Below are 19,592 nucleotides of genomic sequence, written 5' to 3'. Positions count from 1 at the left end.
GATTATGATGTTATTTGTTCCATTTGTAATTGATTCTTTAAACCCAGTGTCTAGGAACTGATTGATTTTTTTGCCTTCTTGTGCCAGGTGGTTATGATAATTGTTCTTTGTAACTGCTTCAATAAACACATCTTTAAAGAATGGTAATACCTGTTCTTCTTGTATAAAAACCCTTGTTTGAGAACTGCAAAATACACTCAGATTCAAACTGCCTCTGTGTTTGCTTCTGTTTGTCACCACTGAATCATTACCCACCTAGTCTTCAGGAAACCACATCCCACAAAACCCCATACCTGCCTGGGGTGGTCAGTGGTTGGCATCGCTTCAAATATAACTACAAGAGAATTTTCACATACTCATCACAAAAAAATAATGTTTGAGGTGACAGGCATGCTAATGATTCTGACTTGATCATGGTAACATACATACATGCACCAAAGCAACCCACTGCCTAATAAATACATACAGTATTAGATGCCAATTTAAAGTCAAGTCAAACTAAAACAAACAACGAGCTAATGAGTTGAAAGTTTTGGTGTTAGGTCATGCCTTCAAGGAATACAAGGTACCAGCCGAGCTGTCTTTGGGGATCTGATTCAGCTACCCATCTATCGACTACTTAAATCTGCTGGCTGCCATGCTCAGTTACCCCTGAGGGCTTCATGCTTGCTGCTGCTCTTGGATACTGAGAACCGTGTGGAAGCCACATGCAGCGAGTGACTGTGTGCCTGGGAGCGAGGCTGGAGGAGATAAGTTGCTTAAACAACGAACTGATGGAAATTTTAACTCCTGATTTCTATTTCTCTCTTCAAGGGCGTGGACAGGCCTGAATTCAGAGACAACTCTGACCATTTTTGACTAAGAGGATTCCTGTAAATATGACTCTTTTTATTCATAAATATTCCTAGGAAGGCAAAAGAATTACCAGCTACAGGACTTGGATGGAAATGTTTCCTGTTTGCCCTTGAGGCAGATTAACTGAACTCTCCTTCTGCAGGACGGGTACTCAAGGTAAACACGGTACCAGCCAGCTCTTCCGGCCACCTCCTGGCCCTGGTTGTCCTCTCTCCTTCCCTCTGCATGCTTCCTTCACTCACTAGGGTCCCCTCTTTCCTTTCCACTGCTAAACCCCCCAACACACACACACACACACACACACACACACACACACACACACACACACACACACAGCTTCTTGCCTGCATCTTTAGCTTGGTAGAAAACACTTAATAATTAAAATTAGAATGTTGAACAAGTTAGTGCTAAGTTCTCATTAGTGGTGCTTTCATCCACATTGTAAATTTGGGGGAAATGCCACATACACACAGACACCGAGAGACAGACAGACAGACAGACAGTGGTTAGATGACTTTTGATGTTTTCTCCCCAGAGCCACTTTCTCTGTTCTGATCCTTCTGAGCCTCAGCTCTGAATCAGAACATCTGGGGATTCTCTGGAACCTTCCGGAAGCCAGGAAGTCACAGCAGGGCTTCTGAGGCAGGGCTAGGGAGCAGTGAAGATATAAAGAATACAATTTAATCAACCTGTTTTGTATCTCCTAATCCAACAAGTCGTGTTTATGGGCTCGCGAGAGTTGTTTACTTTGCCATTAGAACCATCTCCCTCTTCTGCTACTAGACCTGTATGTATGGGTGCGGCAGACGTTGTCAGGACAAAACCTGCAATGAGGCTCATTCCCAGCACCTTCAACCTTAAGTTTTGCTCCAGCTTCTAAGGCTGGAGGTCTGTCATCTTCCAGCCTAGTCTTCCAGAGATCTGGGAAGACACTGACCCAAACTCTGTGGGCCATGCACTCATCACTTGTTTCAGGTACAACTTTTAGAATATCTTTCATGAGGAGGTTTTTATTTCTTGTGTAATTCCTGGGTAAGTTATTCTAAGAAATCCCTTGAGCATTTTCCAATAAACACACAGCATTTAGTTTCCAATAAACTCGTTTTATTATACTTCCTCGAGTTTGGTTCCTCTGGAGTCTGTAGAAAAGAATGACTAAATCCAGTGTGATTTCAAACACTAAGAAATAAAATAAGATATTTTTAATAGAAGTATTATTTTGTTTTCTGGAACCCTATTGAATTTTTTTTCTAGTTTTAATTGTATATGTGTGTCCGTGTGGGTATATTTTTTTGTGTGGAGGGATCCACAGAGACTGGAAGAAGATGTCATATTTCTGCTGAGATGCCCAGTGTGGGTGCTGGCAACTGAACTGTGTTATCTTCAATACCAGTATGCATCCTTAACTATTGAAGCATCTCCCTTGTCCTTCTGGGACCCTTCGAGTAAAAACAAAAGCCTCTGTGAGGACCTTTGATAATATCATTAAATATCCTTGCATATTCCACATGAAATCACCACAGAAACAGGTTTTATTATTTTTGTTTCTGGGTAAGAGAGTTTTGTACAAACAGGAGGACTTAAGTTCTAATCCCCAGAACTCATGTAAAAATCTTGGTGTGGCCAGGAGCTACTAGAACTGGTGGCAGGGCTGGGAAGACAGGAGGGTGCCTGGGGCTTGCTGTCTACTAGTCTCGCTCAGGTTCAAAGGGATAGGTCAGAAAGTAACCGAGTACACACTCCCATCCTCTCCTGGGCTCCATGTGGGCACGCGTGTGCGTGACCACACATACCCATGCTTATTTCTTCGATTTAACTTCTCAAATCATAAACATTTCTATAAAGCAAGTTGGGACTAACTTTGGGAGGGACGATTTTTGCTGAAGTGTCTGAAACTCCATCAACAGTATGGCTTCCTTCCTGACTCCCAGGCACTGTGGTCTCTGGACTTGGAAGAAATGATTTATTGATGTTATTATCTACCAAGTGCTTTCTTCTGTCATCGAGAGATAAAGAACATATATATATATATCTAAGGATGGAAAGCAAGGCCCCCTGTAGGCACTGCGGGTAGACTGTTACTCATGAGTCAGCAAACCACTCCTGGGACACACACTCTCCAACTGTTCGCTTTACTGGCACAGAACCTAGAGAAAATGGTTCAGTCCTGTGAGAGCCAACTCTGACCTCAAGCAGCTTCTTAACCTCTGTTGATTAAAAGTGTGAGGAGCACGGGGGATGCTGAAATTAAACAGCCTCCCTGAGCTAGACATTTCTATCTGATTGCCAACCAGAGCAAGAGGAAATTTAAAAAGAAACTATAATTAACTCTCTGGCTACACATCTTTTTTCTGCTTTCCTACTGGTATTCCTAGTCAGTTCATTATTTTACATTATTATTATTATTATTATTATTATTATTATTGCAAAACAGTGTATTCTTAGGACTTTGAAGGCCAATAGTTGATCAGGCAGTTCATTATCTTTCTTTCTTCCAAAGAAATTTCTGCTATACAGCAATGTCGAAATGACTACCATCAAAATATTTTTGAAATCTCTGTCTTCTTTCTTGCCCAGGCTCCTGCTGTGACTGCAGTGCCTCTTTAGCCGAACTGAGAATTCCAGTCTTTTGAATCCACTCACAGTTCTACTCCTCACCCTCGTTGTTTTTTACATCCCCATTTTCTTCAGAAGCACTGGAGACCTAAAACCATTCTAAAACAGCCAAAGGCCAACAGCCCATGTCAGAAGCGGGAGAAGGGACAATGTGGGCAGCTGGCTGGCCTGATCACAAACGTGTGGCATTTAAAATATAGAAATTGTTGTTTTATCTGGATCAACAGTCAATGAAATTTGGATTTTGGGGTATGGAAGAAATCATTTTCTTGAAGAAGAGAAGGCATCATATAAGAGGAGTTTCTTTTGTTTTATTACTTTTGCTTTTCAGATTCTGAGGAAGATGCACTACACAGCCATGGGAAACGTCAGTGTGGTCTCTGAGTTCGTCCTTCTTGGCCTGTCCGCTGATGCTCAGGTCCAAGCAGCACTCTGCGTGATTTTCCTTGTGATCTATGTCCTGACCCTGGCAGGGAACTCCGTGATTGTGCTAGCGATAATGGCAGATGCTCACCTCCGTTCACCTATGTACTTCTTTCTGGGTCACCTCTCATTCATTGATCTTTCGTATTCTTCTGTCTCCGTGCCCAAGATGCTGGAAAACCTAATGTCTAAGACAAAAACAATCCCCGTGAAAGGCTGTCTGGCCCAGGCCTTCTTTGTGTTTGCCATTGGAGGCACCGAGGCCTTACTCCTTGCAGTAATGGCCTATGACCGTTACGTAGCCATTTGCCGCCCTCTTCTCTACGGCCAGATCATGAGCAGCTGGTTCTGTGAGGGGCTCGTGTGGGGATCCTGGGGATTGGCCATACTGAACTCACTCACTAACACCCTCCTAGCTGGGAATTTGGACTTCTGCGACTATGGAACTATACACAGCTACAACTGTGAGATTCCTTCCCTCTTCCCTCTCTCCTGCTCGGATGTCTCCACTAATGCCACTGTCTTGCTCTGGTCTTTTGTTGTACATGCCTCTGCAACTCTTCTTCTGGTTTTAGCGTCCTATGGCTGCATTTTCTCCACGATCCTAAACATGCGCTCCACCGCAGGCAGAAGCAAGGCTTTCTCCACCTGCTCCTCCCACCTCACTATAGTGATCTTGTACTTTGGGTCAGCCGGCCTGCGTTACACCATGCCGACCTCGGGCTCCCCCATGGAAATCATCTTCTCTTTGCAGTACGGTGTCATCACCCCGATGCTGAACCCCCTCATCTACAGCCTCAAGAACAAGGAGGTGACGACAGCTATCAGAAAAATGCTTGGAAAATGCTGGCATTTTTAGTAAGTCGACCAAAAACACAGAGTAAGGAAAACCCTTGAAGGACGGAGATCATGGAGTGGAGAGATTTCACAGTGACGCCATTGGGGTTAATGCTATGTGAAAATACTGGGATTTTCCTCGAGAAATGCCACTTCCCTTGGTGGCCTTACGGTCAATTCTGTTCAGAGACAAACCATTAAATATCTAACTCTTCTGAAGGGGCGTAAACGACCAGCAAATAGAATTAGTCAGACCTAGCTTTAATATAAAATATTTAGCTTTAATAAGGGGAAGAAGAGGGGAGCTTACAAAGACAGGGTTCCAGCAAAGAGCAGCAAACAAAGAGAGGAGGCAGGGAGCACACCCGCCAGATTTATAGGTAAATATTGGCCAATGGTGTACACCCCCTACAAACAATGTGATTGGCTGGGGCTTCCCCTTCATCATTTACGTATTTGTTTATTATTTTATCTGGGAGAGGACATTTCTTAGTTTGCCCCCCCCCATACTTTCTATTTTATTTTAGTAGTAGGACCCGTTTTCCTTTGGGCAGAATTCCACCGTACCATTACATGTGTGTCGGTGTCAAGTCCTTTTCACTAGGGGTGACCTTGGCACCCAGTGGGCTGCTGATTCTTTTTTAGCTCTAATGCGGTCCCCTGAGTTGTAGTCCATTGATTCAAAAGTGGCTCAGACTACCCAGCTTCCTGTACCTGTGATCTTTTCTGTGTGACTTTGCAGCTTTTCCTATCTTATTTTCCTCCTCCATGGATACGAGGTGGCTGTATCATGACTGCCTTGATGTTATCTTTTAAATAATCTATTTCAACGGCATAACTTACCAACCCACTGACTTTAACATACAGTTTGGTCATTTCTTTATTTTTAAAAATGGTATTGGAAAAGAATTGCTCTATACTGTGCTGAGTTTCATAAAGGTATTTTGAGAACTGCAGGTATAGTAATAGAAGTCACTACTACAATCTTGTATAAAATATTTCTCTCCTAACACAAAGTTCCCATGGGCCTTTGACAATATATTTCTTTTCGACTTCTGGCCCTTGGCAATCACAGATTAACCTTAAATGACTATAATTTTGTCTCTGCATGAATTTCACATAGATGCAGTAACAGTGTAAAGCAGATGTTTGTGTCTGCTTCCTTTCCTTCAGCGTGGGGATCCACTCATTTATCCTGTAATGTACGTACATGAGTAGACGTATCTGCGAAGGTGCATGTGGTCACCCACCTGGATAAATACCTAGGAGAGGAGATCTGGGGTCAGAGTGATTGTAATGTTTGACTTTACAAGAAGCTTTGCTACTCTCAATACTGTCTGTGCAACTAATGTTCCTACCAGCAGCCCATGAAGATTCTAGTTGCTCTCCAAATCCTTGCCAGTATTTGGCATTGAAAATATACTCGTTTTTAATTTTCACATTCAAGTAGACTCTAAAAAAGTTCAGTTTATACTTTTAAACCTCTCATAAAAGAAACCCTAAACCTACCTGACCTTACAGTGAATTTTAAACAAAATTTATAAGAAGAAATAATATAATTTTTAAATAAGACCCTCCAAGACACAGAAGAGCAGAAATACTCTCAGGGAACTCAGTGAGATTCTGATGCCAAAACCAGACAAAGAAGCATATTCCGAGGAAAACGTTTTCATTCTAGAATGTGAAAACAGAGCCTTTTCTTATAACTAGCATCACAATTACTATTTAATACAACATTTGCTCTTTTATGTGAATTTTGTCTTAAAGTAGAGCAGCTTCCATTTTTTTTCTACACAGGAACATCCATTTTCAAAATTCCACTTTTGTTCTTATTGTTTGTTTACAAAATCTTTTGGGTTTTCTGGGCAAACAAACATATCATCTTGTCTGTATAATTCACTCTTATTTTTACAGAACTTTTATGTTTATTATCGTTAAAATGCAGTCATTCACAACGATCAAGAATCCCTATAAACAAAAGGATAAAAACAAAGCACATTAGAGACGAGATGCCTATATGGAAGAGAAAGTTACATGTAAAGAGTCATAGTGAGGGCTGGAGAGATGGCTCAGAGGTTAGGAGCAATGCCTGCTTTTCCAAAGGTCCTGAGTTCAATTCCCAGCAACCACATGGTGGCTCACAACCCTCTGTAATAAGGTCTGGTGCCCTCTTCTGGCCTGCAGTCATACACACAGACAGAATATTGTATACATAATAAATAAATATAAAAAAAGAGTCATAGTGATAACAATATTGTATGATCAAAGGCACTCTATTCAAGTTATCCCTCTGTGAATGTGGTAAAACTCAGTCCACCACATCCCTCTGTGCACACAGTAAAACCCAATTCACCCACTAGCTGTATCACCTTAGGAAATGCCGTGTCAGAGTTAAACATACCAGAGAGACTTTAAAGATCACTGTGGCAGCCTAGAGAGGCCCAATTCCAGTGGACCAAAGGCAGGAGAAATTTTAAACTGGGATGAGTTAGTAGAAAGGTTCTGGATGGCATTATCAGAGATGTTGGCCCATGAGATATATCCAGTGCATTGGGTCATTTCTGAGTTTTCAAGTGTTTTTCCCTGATTAGACCATCTGTGTTTGCTAGTCAGCGTCTCTGCCGTCAGAGACCTAGAGCTGGGAATACTTTCCTCCGCTGTGTTTTTAATGTAGAGATGTTTTCTAGGTCCTTGAGAAAGACATCCCTGGATTGTAAAGTTGTCCAGAGGTCAAGACAGTATTCATACACAGTTAAAAGAGAGACAAACAAGTAACTTACAAGTTCTGATTTTCCAGAGTAGAAAGGGAACTTAGAAGCAGGAGAGATGCTCAAGGGCTAACTAAGGGTGTTTTCTGCTGGTGTAGAGGACCAGAGTTTGGTTCTCAGAACCCATATTAGGATGGTACAACTTCCTGTAACTCTAGCCCCAGGGGATCTGACACCTCCTTCTGCCTCCTAGGGTATCCCCCTACAAATACAAAGACACATATACACACGTAAGTAAAAATAAAATAAATATTTAAAAAATACAGAGTAATTGGGGCTGGAGAGGTGGCTTGGTAGTTAAAAGCACTGGCCAATCAGGTTCTCTTGCCAGTTTCCATAGCCACATCTGTGACATTTAGTTTCAGGTGCCCTCTTCTTCCCTGCTCAGGGACCAGGCACACATGTAATGCATAGACATGAATTCAAGCAAACCATTCATTTATATAACATAATAATAAATCTTAAAAAGAAAACAGAGCTAAAAGGCATCTTGTTCAATACATATCAGAAAATTACTAAGCTATTGAAGTCAAAGCAGCAAACATTCAAGAAATTTAAGATGTCAGTTTACCTATCTCCTGGACATGCAAGTTCAGCTGGCCACTCATTGGCCACCCAGTGTAGCTACCCTTCTGAATTATTATTATTATTATTTGGTTTTTCGAGACAGGGTTTCTCTGTGGTTTTGGAGCCTGTCCTGGAACTAGCTCTTGTAGACCAGGCTGGTCTCGAACTCACAAAGATCCGCCTGCCTCTGCCTCCCAAGTGCTGGGATTAAAGGTGTGCGCCACCACCACCCGGCTACCCTTCTGAATACCTGAATACCTGAGAAGTCTGAATACCTGAGAAGTCTGAATACCTGAGAAGGTGTGCGCCACCACCACCCGGCTACCCTTCTGAATACCTGAATACCTGAGAAGTCTGCTTATATAGCACCCTCGGAAAAATATTTAGAAAAAGAAAATCATGAAAAAAAGACAATGGTGTGATTGCATTAGAAACAGTCTGAGCCATTGTTCATGTGCTTCTATTCTAAGAATCAGTTTTTGTTGTTGATTCTGAGCAGCACAAGATAAAGGAATCTCAAAGATGTCTTTGAACTCTTAACTTGGAAGTCTCCTGTCACATCATCTTCATCTGCTTTCTGTTGCTGCAACAGAATATCTGAGACTTGGGAACTTACGAAGAAAAGAAGTATATTTAGGCTCTCTGTCCAAGCATGATGCTGGCAGTCCACCCCTTGGAATTCGTAGTGAAAACAGGGAGTGCAAGCATGTACGGGTAAAAGACAAAATAGGAGAACAGCCTCCCTCTGTATCAACTCACTCTAGTGGTGACTGATCCAGACGCATGAGAGCTAGAACTCACCACCAGGAGAACTAGCCCAGGTCCATGAGAAAGGCATTAATTCAGTCAGGAGTTCTCCATTCCATGACTCAAATGCTATCCACTAGACCTTTCCTCTCACCACTGCCAGACTGAAAGACTAAGGTTCCAATGTGCAAACTTTGAGGGTATGTGGGAAGTGGATGAAGGGATGAGTGCGTGTTGTTTGACATGGGCTGTGTCAAGAGTCCCAGTGCCTCACACCCTTGGGAATGACAAGACCTCCTCTCTGTCAGGTGCAAGGGGTTGACCAGGTCTTTTCCTTGTCTGGGTACAAATGTTGACAGAGTGTACAGAAATTATCATTCACAGCTTCCTCCTCCTGTATGACTACAGCCTGAGACCACATGCTATAGAGACCTCCTACCAAGGTCAGCTAAACTTGCCTTCTTGTTCAGTCATATATCATAAACATAACTCCATGTTCAGCCATGTACCCTAAATCCACCTCCATATTCATCCATGTGCCATAAATCCACTTCCATGTTCAGCCACGTGCCACAAATCCACCTCCGTGTTCAGCCATATAGCACAAACCCACCTCCTTGATCATCTGTATACCATAAACCCATCTCTGCATTCAATCATATGCCATAAACCCACCTCAGTATTCAGCCATGTACTATAAACTCACCTCCATGTTCAGACACGTACCATAAACTCATCTCCTTGTTCAGGTATGTACCAGAAACCCACCTTCATGTTCATCCATATACTATAAACCCACCTCCTTGTTCATCTGTATGCCATAAAAATACCTCCTTTCAGAGACATAAAGTAAACCCATTGAGTTTCCAGGCTGCTGGTGCATCTCCATCAGTGTGCATAGCACACTCGTCCCAACCTTTCTGACATGTGTCACACCAGTCAAGTCTAAAGTCATGCAGATCATGGCAAGGGTACACACTGAAACCATAGCAAACGTGAATTAAGGTTTCTTTTCTTTATTATTTTTAGTTCAAACATTTTTCTTTTTATTTATTCTTTGTCTTTCACATCATGCATCTCCATCCCATTCGTTTCCCTGTCCTTCCCTTTGTATCTGCCCTCTGCCCTTGCAACCTTCCCCACAAAATAAAATAAAATAAAATTTAAGAGAAAAAAGACCCAATCTTACCAAGAGCAATCTATAGATTCAATGAAATGTTCATCAAAATCCCAGCAAAATCTTCAAAGACTTCGAAAGAATGGTACTCAATTTCATATGGAAAAGAAAAAAAACCCAGGATAGCCAAAACAATATTGTACAATAAAATAACTTCTGGAGGCATCACAATCCCTGACTTCAAACTCTACTACAGAGCTACAGTACTGAAAACAGCCTGGTATTGGCATAAGAGCAGACAGGAGGACCAATAGAACCGAATAGAAGACCCTGATATCAATCCACATATCTTCGAACACCTGATATTTGACAAAGAAGCAAAAAATATCAAATGGAATAAAAGAAAGCATATTTAACAAGTGGTGTTGGCATAACTGGATATCAACATGTAGAAGAATGAAAATAGACCCATATCTATCACCATGCACAAAACTCAAGTCCAAATGGATCAAAGACCTCAATATAAAGCCAGCCACACTGAACCTTATAGAAGAGAAAGTGGGAAGTACACTTGAATGCATTGATACAGGAGACCACTTCCTAAATATAACCCCAGTAGCACAGACATTGAGAGAAACAATTAACAAATGGGACCTCCTTAAACTGAAAAGCTTCTGTAAAGCAAAGGACATGGTCAACAAGACAAAACAACCGTCTACAGAATGGGAAAAGATCTTCACCAACCCCACATCAGACAGAGGTCTGATCTCCAAAATATACAAAGAACTCTCAACAGAGGAATCTAAAATGGCTGGAAGACACTTAAGGAAATGTTCAACATCTTTAGTCATCAGAGAAATGCAAATCAAAACAACTCTGAGATTTCATCTTCCACCTGTAAGAATGGACAAGATAAAAAACACTGATGACAACTTATGCTGAAGAGGTTGTGGGGAAAAGGGAACACTTCTGTATTGCTGGTGGAAATGCAAGCTGGTACAGCCCCTTTGGATGTCAGTGTGGCAATTTCTCAGAAAATTAGGAAACAACGTTCCTCAAGACCCAGTAATACCACTTTTGGGTATATACCCAAAGGATGCTCAATCGTGCCACAAGGATATGTGCTCAACTATGTTCATAGCAGCATTGTTTGTCATAGCCAGAACCTGGAAACAACCTAAATGCCTCTTGACCAAAGAATGGATAAGGAAAATGTGGTACATTTATAAAATGGAGTTCTACACAACAGAAAAAAATAACGACAGCTTGAATTTTGCAAGAAAATGGATGGAGCTAGAAAACATTATTTTGAGTGAGGTAACCCAGACACAGAAAGACAATTATCACATGTACTCACTCATAGGTGGTTTTTAAACATAAAGCAAAGAAAGCCAGTCTACAAATCACAATCCCAGAGAACTTAGACAACAATGAGGACACTAAGAGAGACATACATGGATCTAATCTACATGGGAAGTAGAAAAAGACAAGATCTCCTGAGTAAATTGGGAGCATGGGGACCTTGGGGGAGTGTTGAAGGGGTGAGGGTAGAGACAGGAATGGGAGCAGAGAAAAATGTAGAGCTCAATAAAAATCAATAAAAAAAAGAAAGAAGAAGAAAAATAAGTTTCATAAAACAAAAAAAAGAGAGAGAGAAAAATGAGAGAGAAGGAAAACATCAGTCTCGCCATGGAAGCTGTGGTGTGGCAGGCAGTCACACAGCAAACCCTTCTGTCCATGTATCTTTACCTGAAAGTGTTCACTGCAGGGTCATTGGTCTGGTTTGAGGCCTCTGGTTTCTGCTACACTGTCGATGCGGGGCCCTCATTGGAACTTCTCTTGGTTATCCTGCTGTTGCCCTGAGTTGTGGAAATCCTGTAGCCTTGGGTCTGCAGGACTGGACCTTCATGTGCTCCAGCAAATCACAGATGGGGTGGATGTTGGGATTGGCCAACACATAACCCTGGTTCTGGGCCTGGGTAGTTGGTCAGGTTGGCTCTGCCTTGTCCTCACCACCAGGGTGAGCTCTTCTGAATTGTTCTGGTGGGTTAATCTCTTACAAACATGAGTAAGGGACAGGGCCAGCTCTCCTGCTTTCATATCAAGGTTGGCTCTCCCATACCTACTCCCCAGGGCCAGCTGTACTGTGTTGCCCAGCTGTGGTATAGGGGCCACTCTCTCGAGTGATACAGCTAATGAGTGACAGGACCAGCTCTCCCACCTGCCTCAGGGAGGGAGGGCATCTCTCCCTGACTCACACCTCCACATGATATGTGGGTAATAGGGACAGCTCTCCCATTACCTATCTCTCACAGCTTCAGGGCTGGCTCATCCACACTGCCGCAATGGAGTTGGTTCTATTGCGCTGCCCTCAAGAGGTGCAGGGCCTGCTCTTTCAAGTGTTGCAACTGCGCGGTAACAGTGGCAGATCTCCCGCCCTTTCCATCTCAGGGCCAGCTCCCCTCTGCTCATAATACCACTTGGCAGGTGAGTAATGGGGAGAGCTATCCCATGCTCACAACTTCTGGGCTGGCTCATCCACACTTTCATCAATGGGATTGACTCTTTTGTGTTGTCCTTGCAACAAAAGGGCCTGCTCTCCTGAGTATTGCAACTGATGGCAGGCAGGGGCAGCTCTCCTGACCTTATGACCTCAGGGCCAGAGTTCATGTTTCTTCTTTCACCTACTGGCACCTAGATAGACAAAGGAGGCACCTTCCTAGAGAACAATAGTTGTGTTGCTCTTTCCCTATGGATTAAGTCTTGTTGACATACTCACTTCACAGATAGAGCACATGGAAAAGACAGGAGTTAGGTCTGCCATGACGTGGTATCAGCTCTTGGGACACTTTTCTCTTTCCTTTCCCTTAGTCTGTATTTTGTCTTTGAGATCATCTACAACTTGGCTCTCAAAGTGGAATTATTCCCACACTGCCTCCATTTCTTCTTCTTTGGTTTAGTCTTTATTTCTGTTTACTAATAAGATCTAACTGTTTCCAAATAACTTTGTGGGGTAACAATTAATGGGAAAGAAGGGAACTAATAAGAGATGGGGTCATTTGAAATTCTTCTGTTGAGAACTCTCTGTTTAGATCTGTACCCCATTTTAATTGGATTATTTGATGTTTTAATGTCTAATTTCTTGAGTTCTTTATATATTTTGGAGATCAGTCCTCTGTCTGATATGGGTTGGTTTTCCCATCCAGTAAGCTGCCTTTTTGTCTTATTGACTATGTCCTTTGCTTTACAAAAGCTTCTCAATTTCAGGAGGTCCCATTTATTTATTGTTGTTCTCAGTGTCTGTGCTACTGGTGTTATGTTTAGGAAGTGATCTCCTATGCCCATGCATTGAAGGCTACTTCCCACTTTTTCTTCTATTAGGTTCAGTGTGGTCAGAATTTCAAATGGTTGAAAGACACTTAAAGAAATGTTCAACATTTTTAGCCATCAGGGAAATGCAAATTAAAATGACTCTCAGTCACAATATTACACCTATCAGAATGGCTAAGATCAAAAACATCAATGATAGCTCATGCTGAAGAGGATGTGGAGTAAGGGAACACTATTCCACTGCTGGTGGAAATGCAAACTTGTATAACCACTCTAAAAAATCAGTACAGCGGTTTCTCAGAAAACTGGGAATCAACCTACCACAAGACCCAGCAATACCATTCTTGGGCATATACCCAAAGAATGCTCAATAATACTACAAGGGCATTTGTTAAACTATGTTCATAGCAGCATTATTTGTAATATCCAGAACCTGGAAACAACCTAAATGCTCCTCAACTGAAGAATGAATAAAGAAAACTTGGCACATTTGCACAATAGAGTACTACTCAGTGGGGAAAAAAAAACAATGGCCTATCAAAATTTGCATGCAAATGGATAGAACTAGAAGAAACCATCCTGAGTGAGGTAACCCAGACCCAGAAAGATATGCATTGTATGTACCCACCAATAGGTGAATACTAGCTGTAAAGCAAAGGAAAGGAGCCTGTAGCCCATGAACCCAGAAAAGCTAAGTGACAAGTAGCATCTTAAGAGAAACATACATAGATTCCCCAGGGAAGGGGAAATAGACAAGATCTCCTGAGAAAACTGGGAGCATGGGAGTAGGGGGAGAAGAGAAGGTGGAAGGGGAGGAAGAGGAGATAAGAAGAGAGGGGAGGAGAACTAGAGGCAATGAGATGGTTGAGATGGGAGGACAGAGATAGAGAACAAGGAAAGAGGTATCTTGATTGAGGGAGCCATTATGGGGCTAGGAAGAAACCTGGCACTGGAGAAATTCCCAGGAATCTGCAAGGATGATCAGCTAAGACCCTAAGCAATAGCAAAGAGGGTGCCCAAACTGGCCTTGACCTGTAGTCAGATTGATGGTTATCTTAAATGTAACCGTAGAACCTACATCCAGCAACTGATGGAAGCAGATGCAGAGAACTACAATGGAGCATTGGGCTGGGTTCCCAAAGTCCATTGAAGAAAGGGAGGAGTGGGAATACAAGTGAAAAGGTCAATACCATAGCGGGGATAGCCACTAAAACAGCTTACCTGAGCAAATGGCAGCCTTCCAACTCTGGGCTGATAGTGAGGGAACCAGCATAGGACCAAACTAGACCCTCTGAATGTGGGTGACAGTTGTATGGATGGGGCAGACTGTGGAGCCAATGGCAGGGATACCAGGATTTATCCCTCCAGGATGTATGTCCTAGCTGTTTGGAACCCATTCTCTCTGGAGGGACACCTTGCTCAGTCTAGATATAGCGGGGTGGGGGGCTTGGTCCTTCCTCAAAGCAATGTGTTAGACTTTGTTGACTCCCCATGGAAGCCTTACCCTCTCTAAAGAGTGGATGGGAGACATTGTGGGGGGGGGACAGTGAGGGGGCAGGAGAGGGGGTGAGAAATGGATTTAGTATGTAAAATGAGAAAAAATAGTTTTTTAAAAAAATAAATTTAAAAAAGAGATGGTGCATAAGTATAAATAAAGTATATTATTTGTATGTGTGAAGACATTATAGTGATGAAATTGTTTTGTATGCCAGTTACAAGTAATAGTTTCCTGTTTTGGTAATAATGATGGATCAGAATTCAGGCAATAAATAGAATAGACATCTAATAACAAGCAGCTGATAGTGTATGCTGAACCCTGTACATGAAATACCTGGGTAAATTATTAAAACCAGGCAAATGATGTGGTACCAACTTTGTATAAACAAGTTGAGATGAGGAAACGTTTAAAACCCAGTCAAGAAATACAGAAGATAAGTTATCAAGAAGCTGTTTTGAGTTCCCTGTGTCTCAGTGGCCACCTCACCTGCCTCTCCAACTATGTTTCTGGATGTTATCTCATCTGAGAGATTGGAGTGCTTGTAGAAATGCTTGCTTACAACTAGATTTTTAAAAATGACACCCATAGTTCATCACTTCTCCATGACAGTGTGGTTTCACACAACGCACGCTTTGTTCCACATACGGACAGGTTCTGCTATCACAACCTAGAAAGTCAGGCTAGAGATAAAAAGATAATGACCAGCTCCATGCAGACAATTCCAATAAGGTGATGTGGTGAATTCTCTCTGGTTCTTTACCTTAGGCCAGATGGTCATGGATGACTAAATGACTCTTGAGAAAAGGTGGGCATCGAATACCATGTCTCTGACAATCTTCTTTTCATTCCTAAGGCTGCAGGTCACATTAAAGGGAGAATGTGAAGTGGGCCAGGACTGGAGTGTCAAGAGCAAGTGTTTTCTGAAGGACACCGGGACCTACACAAAATCATGCTATCTAGAGGAGAATATGCTTTCTTGCACATATGCCAAACACAACTATTGCTGTTCATTCAAGGAGCAAAGCAAGCCAATGACACCAATGCTGGTCTCCCCACAGTGAGATAAGTGGGTATGATAATGTGGAGAGGGAAAAAATTCATCTAGTGACCGCCATTGGGCTTTCTGCTAAAGCTCCAAGATGAAGGTAATGTATACCACTAAATCCTCCCTTGCAGAAAGTGACAATCAACCACACTGTCTGTTGGTTACTCCTCTGTGTAGCAGAACTGGGCTACGAACAGGATGACCTCTGAGGAACCCTTCTTTGAGTTATAATCTAAAGATCGAAGAAGACCCCTCCCCACATGTTACTTCCTCTGTGAATATGAACTTTCCCCCAGACAAACAGCACCCTAAATATTTATTTGCCCACCACAGTCAACCTGGCAAAGGCGAACCAATGGTAAAAAAAAAAAAAAGTATTAAAGTCGCACAGATTGACCAGCACCGTCTTTAGAACCAAAAGAGGCAAATGAGGAAGCAGGAAAAACAACAAAATTGCCCAGAGCTTCTTAACAAAAACTCACTCAAATCAGAATGCATGCATGCCAGCATTTTAGTGTTTATCCAGTCAGAATGCACCCATTCTGTAGGAAATCCTACAGCCAGTAGTCTTTAAATTACCCACTGACTTGGGTGTGTTTATACTATAAATGCTGGCGTAAAGAGCATGCTCCCTTTCTCTTCCAGCTGCTGGATTCAGTTCCTGTTCCTCATTCGTGCAGAGGACTGTGATCTGTGAGTCTATCCCTAAATAAATAACTATTATACTCAATTCTGAGCTAGCGTCCATCTTCATCTGGAGCCCCATGTGGATCCGAACACCACACTTACCAGGTAGACTGGTCTAAAAGGCCCAAATGGTCCACAGCCCAGAAGGTCTCCCACCTTTGCCTGCTTGGCTTGTGTTCACCTACTAAGTGCTTTTTTTTTTTTTGTAAACCTCCCGCTAAGCGTGTCAGGAGCCATTTTCCCAAAGATTATAGCAGGGACTATTGTCCTGGGAATGTTTGCGGAGAGCCCCACACCCCAACTGTATTGAGAACTGTTTGTTGGCAGAGCCCACCCCACACCCAACTATCTTGAGAGCTATCTGTTAGCGGAACCTGCCCCACATTCCAACTATCTAGAGAACTGTTTGTGGTTGGAATCACAAAAGGAATGATTCCGCTTGCATAGAGAACACTAGGTGTGTCGACTCATGACCTCGTGACTGACTTGTGACCATTACTGCCACGGCAAGATCCCTTCCTGCACTTGCCATGCCCCTGCCCCCATCCCAAGCCAAATTCCTCATCCAAGGGCTGTACAAGCTGCTGCCATTGTGCTAATAAATGGAGGCTTTGACAACAGATCTTGCTTGGCCTCGTTCCTCTTTCCCGCCCATGTCTTTTCAGATAGCGCCTCTTTGGGACCCTGGAATAACTGACCTGCCAGGCGGGTTACAACCCTGGAATAACTGACCTGCTGGGAGGTTACTAAGTGCATGTGGCGACTTGGAAATTTCCCAAGTTTGCACACATTCTGCCCCACACTGCTGCCTTCCCTGCCGCACAGCCACTTGCACAGCTCCCTGTTCCAGAGTTCTGGGATCCTTGCTCCATGTATGGAGTTAATTTAATTGCTTTTAATTTGTCAAGCAAAGCATATTTGTCAGTATTTAACCAGCACCAAGGCAGAAAACCATAGGGGTGCAAGACTGTGGCGCCACCGGTTGTGACTTGCAACCACGACACCTGCTGGACAATAAATATTATTACACCTAAAACAATTTATCAGACTTTATAACACAGGTAAATATTTTATTAAGTAATAAATCAATAAACTTGAAAGTTATATAATTGAAGACAACATTACTATGGAAATTTTTAGTAATCTTTCTGCTGATACTATGGATTGTATTATGCAAGGCTTATATGGTTATTGTGATACATCCATTTATTGGATATTGGGACTCAGTTTTTTTCTTCATATTATATCCTTAAGAAAATGGTTTGATAACAGATCCAAGAATGAGGCACTTTAGAAATGATACATACAGTCTTTACAGACTGACAATGAATAGATAGCTTATAGGATTAATACCACCAAAAATCAAAAGTTAGCTGAAAAAATTAATACTATTGAAAAGGATAACATTAATTTTACAGACAAAATTCAATCCATGTCAAAGGGAACTAGGAAATTATATGAAAGAAGTTATACTGTTGAATTTGACGATCAAAATCTGTTAAAAAGTTATGATGGGTTAGCAGAGAGAGTATCTCTCCAGGAAGGCAATCTGTACACTATCTAAATAATATCCAAGGATGAGCAGGGGAAGGGGGTACAAGGACAGGATTTAACATCACCAGCACCTGTCGGAGATGAAATTACCCAGGGTTTTAGCTTGCTACCCTGTAATCTACTCTGACAAAGCATCAAGTTCTAAAGGTCCAAAAGGATCCAAAGAAGGTAGATGGATACTTATAAGAATGAATGATCCAGGGGGCTGGAGAGATGGCTCAGTGGTTAAGAGCATTGCCTGCTCTTCCAAAGGTCCTGAGTTCAATTCCCAGCAACCACATGGTGACTCACAATCATCTGTAAAGAGGTCTGGTGCCCTCTTCTGGCCTGCAGACATGCACACAGACAGAATATTGTATACATAATAAATAAATAAATATTTTTTTTAAAAAAGAATGAATGATCTACTGGTGGTGGCGCACGCCTTTAATCCCAGCACTTAGGAGGCAGAGGTAGGTGGATCTTTGTGAGTTTGAGGCCAGCCAAGACAGGCTCCAAAGCTACAGAGAAACCCTGTCTCAAAAAAAAAAAAGAATGATCTTAAAAAAAATAAGCAAGCAGTAGTAACTTATGGCTTGCATTCTGTATTTGTTAGGGAGATGGTAAAGACATGGGCTTCTAGCATTAAGGCAACCCCACACAACTGGATTCAGTCAGCTTCAGCAGTCCTGGATGATGGGCCCCAACTGCTGTGGAAATGTTATTGCAGAGAAGAGGCAAAAATTTTAGAACAGAGAAAAGCAAAAGGACTTGAGACTTCCCAAGATCAAACTCTTGGTGAGGGCACTTATGCTGACCCACAGGTTCAAGCTCTTTACAAGGACCAAGTCTTGTCCTTATGCCACAAAGCAGCCTTAAATTCTTGGGACAGGATTCAAGAACAAGAAAATGAATTGAATCATATTCTAAGGTTAAACAGGGCCAAAGAGAACCATTTAGTGACTTTTTACAAATAATAACTAAGGTTGTAAAAATACGAGTAGCAGACCCAGATGCTAAATGAGTACTTATTGAATCTCTGGCTTTTGAAAATGCCAATTTAGAATGTAAAAAGATACTTAGGCCTTTAGAGGATAGATCAGCACCAATGGATGTATGGATCCTGCATACAATGAATGTTGAGACATTTGACTACAATACTGAATCTTGGGTAGGAGAAGCAATTTCCAAAGATATGAGGAGACATCAAAATGCCAAATGTTTTAATTGTGGTAGAATAGGACATCTGAGAAGGGATTGTAGACAAGGAATTCCTAGATAAAATGTCTCCTCTGGGAATGGCAAAAATAAAAGATATCAACCTTACAGATTATGTAAAAGGTATGGCAAAGGCTGACATTGTACCAAAAAAATGCAGATCAACAAATGACAGACAAGGCAGCCCGATACCATTGAGAACCTCCTTGGGGGGCCTCTTGCAGGCCCCCAAGTCAAAAGTTGTCCAGTCATTCCCAGTCACTGTGGAGGACATGTATCACCAGAAAAATTAAAAAAAATCCAGAGCCTTCTATAAAAAACAATACTATTCTGGATGATGGAATAGACATG

The 19,592-nt window shown here is 42.1% G+C and overlaps 1 protein-coding gene across 1 annotated transcript; it reads left to right on the top strand.

Moving 5' to 3' along the window:
* The first annotated feature begins 3,829 nt into the window (after positions 1-3,829).
* On the top strand, positions 3,830-4,753 carry LOC142844739 (olfactory receptor 8S1-like). The gene has a single exon (XM_075963538.1). The coding sequence runs from the start codon at positions 3,830-3,832 to the stop codon at positions 4,751-4,753; it is 924 nt and encodes a 307-aa protein (XP_075819653.1).
* Positions 4,754-19,592: the final 14,839 nt, after the last annotated feature.

This window comes from Microtus pennsylvanicus, chromosome 2, assembly GCF_037038515.1.
Source record: "Microtus pennsylvanicus isolate mMicPen1 chromosome 2, mMicPen1.hap1, whole genome shotgun sequence".
Lineage (NCBI taxonomy): Eukaryota > Metazoa > Chordata > Mammalia > Rodentia > Cricetidae > Microtus > Microtus pennsylvanicus.
Note: the sequence above shows the minus strand (reverse complement) of the source record. Positions and strands in the feature narration are given on the sequence as shown.

Excerpts from the sequence above, each read along its gene's own strand:
- LOC142844739 (XM_075963538.1), top strand. The coding sequence starts at position 3,830 with ATGGGAAACGTCAGTGTGGTCTCTGAGTTCGTCCTTCTTGGCCTGTCC.